The 7325-nt window shown below is 43.8% G+C and overlaps 1 protein-coding gene across 1 annotated transcript; it reads left to right on the top strand.

Moving 5' to 3' along the window:
* Positions 1 to 54: 54 nt before the first annotated feature.
* CLDN15 (claudin 15) lies at positions 55 to 6191 on the top strand. Its single transcript, XM_027857058.1, has 3 exons — positions 55 to 550; positions 3171 to 3479; positions 6040 to 6191. The coding sequence occupies exons 1-3, from the start codon at positions 334 to 336 to the stop codon at positions 6189 to 6191; spliced, it is 678 nt and encodes a 225-aa protein (XP_027712859.1). The 5' UTR covers positions 55 to 333.
* Positions 6192 to 7325: the final 1134 nt, after the last annotated feature.

The following is a 7325-nucleotide window of genomic DNA, read 5'->3' as shown; positions in this document are numbered from 1 at the left end:
CATCTCATCTCTGTTGTCAGCAGCTATAGCTCTCTCTGCTCAGTCCTGGAACTAACCTGAGAGCAAAGAGTCAGAGACAGAAACTTGGCAGAGAGAAGAGCCCCCAAAAGAGAACAGAGAAGGAGACATTGGAAAAACTCAACGTGAAGAGAGAGAGAACCCCAGTCAGACTAAAAGGGAGCTCCTCCCCCTGCCCCTTTATCGTCCCCTCACCCAGGTTCCTGGCTTGCAGTTTTTGTTTGCTTTCTTGGGGTTCCACCTTTTGGGGTATGCAGAGGCTCGGACTCTAGTCTCTCTGCTTCCCAGATCCCCCTAGACTTCCGTCTTCCCATCATGTCAGTTGCTGTAGAGATACTTGGATTCTTCTTGGGTGCACTGGGGCTGCTGATGCTTGGAGTGACACTTCCCAACGGCTATTGGCGTGTGTCTTCTATCTATGGCAATGTCATTACAACATCGACCATCTTTGAGAACCTCTGGTACAGCTGCGCCACAGACTCCACTGGTGTCTACAACTGCCGGGAGTTTCCCTCCTTGCTTGCCCTGTCTGGTACAATTTTTGGTGTGGGGGGAAGGGGGGAAGGGACACTTCACTAGAAAAAAGGAGCCCCAGAATGGGGAGGAACAGGATTGAATTCCATTTCTGTTACTACCTAGGTGTCCTTGAGAAAGTCACTTAATCTCTGGGCCTTAGTTTTCTCTTCTGTATATAAGATTTAGCATTAGATGATCTCTAATGTCCTTTTCAGCTTGGAATCTACATTATTAGGGTTATATCCTGTACTCTGCAAGGGAGAAAAATGGGAAAGCATCGTGTCTGGCAGGCAGCTTGGTGTAAAAGGAAGGATATTGAATGATTTTGGGCACCGCACCCAGCTTTTTCTGTGCAACCTCTTTGGACCTTAATTTCCTCTTTTATAAAATGGGGGAAGAGTAAATGGGGGAAGATTTCCAAGAGCTCTGACTCTTTGTTTTATGTTTTAAGGTCTCTTCAAGTTTTGACCCTCTGTTTTACAGATGGGGAGTGGGGAGGGCAGCACCTGCTTCTCAAGCCTCACATTTTACCTTGACTGATATAGCCCTGTACTATGCCTTGAGGGGCAGGGACGGTGGCCAGAAATTACTGGTGAGAAGCCCTGTGTCTGGGCTAGGCATGTTGCATAACCTGCTGTGACTCTCACTGCACTTGGGTTAGGGAATAATAGTGGTACCTTGAATGGCATCTGTCATTCTATAACCTTGAAAGTTCACAATAATGATAGGGATAGATGCACCTGTAGACACCTTCCAGCTCTGATATTCTTTGGTTCTATAACTTCATACTATATTCAGAGGGAATGACTCTCAGCTCTCACTATCCTCAGTGGCCTGGGAGTGGTCCTCACTGTATGTCCACAGACGATCAGAAGGGTCTCTCAGGATTCTGTGGCAGTTTCCCAGGCTCACTACAGGTTGCTGTGTCCACAATGTGATAACTTTCCTTATGGGTCCTAAAACAGTTCTCCTAGGTGGAAGAGGAGTAGAGTGCAGGTTAAAATGATATCCTGTGGCCTTTACCTTCTCACATATAACATCACTACAGGCCCAAGTCTCAAGTCCTGCCTTCCTGTTTTTCAAGCTTCACTTTAGCTTCCAAGACCTGTTTATTCCCTAGGAGGAATCTTGCATTTTACAGACTCTTAGGGACAGTTTTATTGCAGCCTCTGAGCATCTCAGGAGCTTCACCCAGATTCACCCCACCCACACCAGATTCTCTCCAGTGCTCTGGTGGGACATTGCTCCCCTCTTGGGAGATAGTTCCTCAGGTTATTCCCCTGAATAGAAATAGAATGGTAGAAGCATAATTCTGTTCCCAGAATCCCTTTTGGAAGCTGTCTTTAATACCCAAGGACCTTAGGACTACAGATCATCAGAGCTGGAACGGACTCATTATGGTTAAGAATACCAAAGCCCAAATCATACACTAAGATAGTGGTTGAGCAGTTTTCTCAATTCCCAGACCAAGTCTCTTGTATCATTATATCTCCTATAATAATGTTCTCTAGGAAGGATGCTAGTTTTGCCATAGTCTTTAAGACTACCTCTTATCTCTGTGGGTCTACGAAGGATCAGGTTTTTCTGGTAGGAGTGTGACCATATTGCTGTCTAGGGATGATAGGGAGGGAGGAGCTGTTTATCTCCTTACCCTGCTGTTTGAGGTGGGGAGCCCCTCCTGGTTGTCACCCCATCCCTGTGTTGCAATTACTGTTGACATAGTCTGTGATCTAATTTGCTGCAAAATCTGGGATAAGTCCATTCCCTTTTCTGGGGTGCAACTTCCTCTTTTGTGAAAATGAGGAAGTTGGATGAGAGATGGTCTTTAAGGTATCTTCAGCACTTGACAGTTATGGGTCTGAGATTATTTTCTTCCCCCTCAGAACCAAAGCTTTGAGGGTCCAGAGTTGAGGGCAAAGGGGGTCTCATGAGAAGGTGGAGAGAGGAATGGAGAGCAGTCATACAAAGGGGACTGAAACCGAGGAGGGAAGTGAAGGGCTTAGAATGGGAGTGGGTACTCCCAGAGTACTTTGTCCCTCCTTCTACCTTTCCCTGCCCTCCCCCCTAGTTCTGTAGTCTCTTTCCTGGCTGTAAGCCAGTCTCTTACTCCCTTCAGCAGCAGCTCTGCCCCACCCCAGGAGAGGGGGCCAAGGTCCTTAGGAGTATCGGGCAATTGTTGAGAGAAAGGAGAGAGAAAGTCAAGGAGATAGGTGGTGCTCCTAGATAGTTCCTGAAAACGTGATGCTTTAGATTAGGAAAGGGATAATACTTATTACCTCAGCCGCAGGATACTGTTGTTGACCCACCTCTCTTTTACAGGAAGACAAAGATCACACTTCAAAGTGCTATGGGGGTTTTCTTGAATCCTGGGGTCAGAACTGGTGGGATGAACCATTGTAAGGAAGGAAGGGGCTATTATAGGGAGCTCATGGGGAAAGTGGGGGCTCAGGCTGGGAAGCTGGGCCCAGGGGAGGAGAACCTGCTGTATTTCCTTTGTTCTACAGGTCCTGCAAGGGCTAAAGTTGCAATAGGGGCTGAAGGAAGGCAGAAATGGGCTTCTTTGAGAGGATGAGAATGGGGCATATAGGCATGGGGCTAACTATTATGACCTTCCCTTTACCTCTCTCTCCCCCCAGGAACCATCCAGGCTTGCCGGGCACTCATGATCACAGGCATCATTTTAAGTTCCCTGGGCGTCTTTCTAGGCATTGTTGGCCTGCAATGTACACAAATTGGGTCTCTGACATCTGAGGGTAAGGCCAGGCTGGCTGCTACTGCGGGGGCCCTGCACATACTGGCTGGTAAGAAAAGGGACACAATTGTGATAGAGGAAACCTTGGACATTCTGGAGGGACCTGACCGGGTTTGCCTTATTTATCTTGTAGCCCTGCCAAGCAGTATCACAGCTGCCACTTTCATCTTCCACCTCAACTGCCTTATTCTAGGTATTGAGAAGAGATATGAAATATTAGTAGGACATAGTCCCTGTTTTCAAAGGAACTTAGAATCTAATATGGAAGATAAAACATGTACACAGACAACTATAATGAAAAATATTCAGTTTATTAAGTCCCTACTTTGTGCAAGGCATAGAAAACACAAAAATAAAAACAAAACTAATTTAGACTGGAGTAGGGTGGGAAAGGAGGTATGACATGCACACAGGTGGATGTAATATAAGGTAGAACATGATAGAATAAATGAGAAAAAGCACACCAGGAAGATTTGAGAAGGGAGAGAACATTTGAAATACATAAGAAAAGGCAAGAAAAGTGCTATTGGAGTTCAGATGAAAGAACACTGAGGGGATAATGGAAGATTTCTCAGAGGAAGTAGTATTTAAAATGGGTCATGAAATAAGGGAAATATTTCAAAATGAAGAAAGGTACGGTGTATTTCAGCTAGAGGAGTTGAATGAAAAACAATTAAATCCTTACTAAGCAAGCCAGTGCTAAGTGCTGAAGATACAAATATGAAAACGAGACAACCCTTGCCCTAGAGGAGCTCACATTCTAATGGGGAAGACAACACAGATAGGGGAGTAATGACCAGGGAAGGGTGTTTTAGTTTGGGAAGTTCTAAGGATTGAAAGTGGAGCTGTAGGACAGGGCATTGACTTCTAGAAACAATGGTTGTATTGATTTAATTACTGAGGGGGTTGGGTATGTGCTGGCCTGAGTGGATAGCAAGAATTGGCTGAGGTGGACAGCTGGATTTGATTTGAAGCATGGCTTGGGCTGTGTGAATTTGCTCTTACTTGATCATCAATCTGGATATCTCACTTTGAATAGAGCAGTTCCCTCAGGGCTTGGTCTCTGGAGGTCAGATGGTTCTTTGGCCACAGAAGCCAAAGCTTGCAGTAGATGCGGGGACTCGAAGTTGGGGCCAGCACAGATGGGTTGAATGGCATGTGAGAAGATGAAGGAGCAAAGTCACAAAGACAAGAAAGGGTAGATGAGGTAAGGAAACAGCAAGTCATTCAGAGCAGCTGGAGTTCAGGGTAAATACATGTAAGAAAGTACGTGAAATCAGGTGGGAAAAAAAGACCTACTGTCTATTGAATATTTCCAACTGGATGATCTGTAGACATGTTGAACTTAATATTTCCAAAACAGAATGTATTATATTTTCCTCTAAAACCATCTCTCTTTCAAACTTTTTCTGTTTCTGTTGAGAACACCTCTAATTTAACAGATACCCAGTTCACTTTAGTGTCAGCCTTGACTCTTAACTTCTTCCTCAACCCCCATATCCAATCAGTTGCCAAGGCTTGTCAATTCTAGTTCTGTTAACATCTCTCACGTTGCCCAATTCTCTTGGCTCATATAGCATCAACCCTAGTTCAGGACCTCATCACCTGTCATCTGGACTATTGTTTCCAGTCTCTCCCCCTCCAATCCATTTTCCACACACCTGCCAAATTGGTATTTCTAAAATACACACCTTGTATTTTAGGATGTAAAACACATTTGTCAAAAATTTCAGAAATCTTTAGTGGCTCCTTATTTCCTCATACCTCAAACCTTCCACAATCTGGCTTCAGCCTAGCTTTCCTAGTTCTAGTCAGACTGGCCTGCTAGCTGTTCATTGTATGTGAATTCTCTCTCCCACCTCTGTGTTTTTTTTGTGTACCAGCTGTAATGCATGTGTAGTCTGTTCTAGTGTCCCCACAATGTAATGAGATAAGTGTGTGTTATGTTGAGGTCTGGTAACTACAGGCGCTGTGCAACATCATCCCTCCTACTACATAACGCCTGGGGCTTTATACATCTCAGCTAGGTGTGTGAAACATGCCACTTCTCTCTGGGTTTTGCTCACTCTTTGAACCTGTTCTTAAAGTAGCAGGTCCCAGTTCCCAAAGATAGGCCACCACCACATGGTTACATCCAAACCCTCTTAGGGGCCCAGGGTAACCTTGTTGAGGAAAAATATACTTTTCCTACTCAGGACTCTTAACTCTTGAGCCCTCCATCTGTGTTTATCTTCACAGCCAGCCTTTCACAATAGATACTAATCTATTAAAACAAATACATAAGTAATAAAATACATTGCAATACACACGCTTTTCATCTAGTTGAACATTGATTTTATAAGCTCTCACTATTAACCATCGTTCTTAACAGGGTGTTTAAAAAGGGCTAACTCTTAATATGAATAGTGGTTCTCTCTAAGCCAGACCACAGCCAAGCTTATCAGACTGGCTATCTCAGGGCTGGCTATACAAATCAGCCCTATCAGTTATCCACCCACCTAGATGCTGCACTGTCCAATCAGAAAGGAGCTCACAGCCACATTTAAGATTCACTCTTTTAATCCCACTGGGCCACCAGAATTTTCCATAGCCTTCCAAACCCCCTCTGCTTTTCTTTCTTAAGCCAGAGGTGGCAGTAGAGAACAACAAGCCCTTCTGAAAAGCTTCACCTCTCTCCAGCTCTAAGTGGCGCTGAAGGGCTGTGTCTGCCATTGTAGCTCATGGCTAAAAACGTCACTTCTCTGTCTAATCAGGAGTCAGTCAGCTGACGCTCTCAGCTGATTGCTTCGGCCCAGCTCAGGCAGAGCAGCTTTTCTGCCCTCCTGTGGTGTGGTGTCTTCACTTCTCTGGTTCCCCTTCCCCGCTATTACTGTTCTTACGAGTTTTGCTCTCTTTGGCTGTCTAGAATGGCTTAAATGAGAACCATCTGATTCTCAGGGACTCACTTTTTAAAAAATCCTAACTCCCACAATTAAATCGAGTCTTTTAAAAAATCATAACTCAGGCTCCAAGTGTTTAAATGATTTTTCGTTTTCTTAGTCTCTCATATGTAAAACATACATATGCAAATTAGGGGATGTACCCATCTTGCCCTGCTCCAAAGTCTCCAACAAGGTAGCCTGCCTCTTTGGTGCCCTCAAAACTATATTTCTTCACACTTAATTTTTCTGCTTTTTAATATATTAAAAAATCTGCCTCTTTGACATTAAACTGTTCCCATACAAGCCAGGCATCAGGCCACATTGCTAACAAAGTGATCTGAGTCCTCAAATCTATAGCGCATAACATTTTCTCTCCCAAACTGCCCAAATCCCATTTGAAAGCTATGATTCTTCATACACATATTTTAACAGTTTATATTAAAATAAAGGTTCTTTTACTCATTAAACATAAAATGTTCATCCATAACAGTGGCAGTATACCATATCATTTGATGATCAATATAAGTCTCTTCCTTTACACAAAAACACTTTTTCTTTTCATCATTAAGAGCTCCTTATGAAAGGGGCTTAAAAGAGACATCTGCCATACATGTGTATGAGTGTAACTCAATTGCCACCTCGCACAAGAGGCTTTTATTGGTTCCACCCACATCCTCAGTTACTAGCATTTGTCTTCCTAAAATTATTTTGTATTTATCTGCATACGTATTGTAGCACACCAGGAGAACTTAGGTTCCTTGAGGACAGGGATTGTTTTGTTTTTGTCTTTGTATTCTGGCCTAGTAGCTACCATGGTGCCTTTTACACAGTAGATGCCTAATAAATGTTTGCTGAATTGAGTGACATAATGAAAACCTGAACATCGGTGGTGGTAGGGGAAGTAGAAAACAAAAAGAATCGAATTTCATAGGTAGGAAAAAACATGACTTGGAGGCTGACTGAATATGTGCTGCTAGGAATACAGTAGGAATACAGAGGGAGTGAAGTCAGGAGGACCTGAGTTCAAATCCAGCCTCAGACCAAACACTTGACAAGTACTAGCTGTGTGACCCTGGGCAAGTCACTTAACCCCGATTGCCTCACCAAAAAAAAAAAAA

Source organism: Vombatus ursinus, unplaced genomic scaffold (assembly GCF_900497805.2).
Source record: "Vombatus ursinus unplaced genomic scaffold, bare-nosed wombat genome assembly UNPS02011916.1, whole genome shotgun sequence".
Classification (NCBI taxonomy): domain Eukaryota; kingdom Metazoa; phylum Chordata; class Mammalia; order Diprotodontia; family Vombatidae; genus Vombatus; species Vombatus ursinus.
Note: the sequence above shows the minus strand (reverse complement) of the source record. Positions and strands in the feature narration are given on the sequence as shown.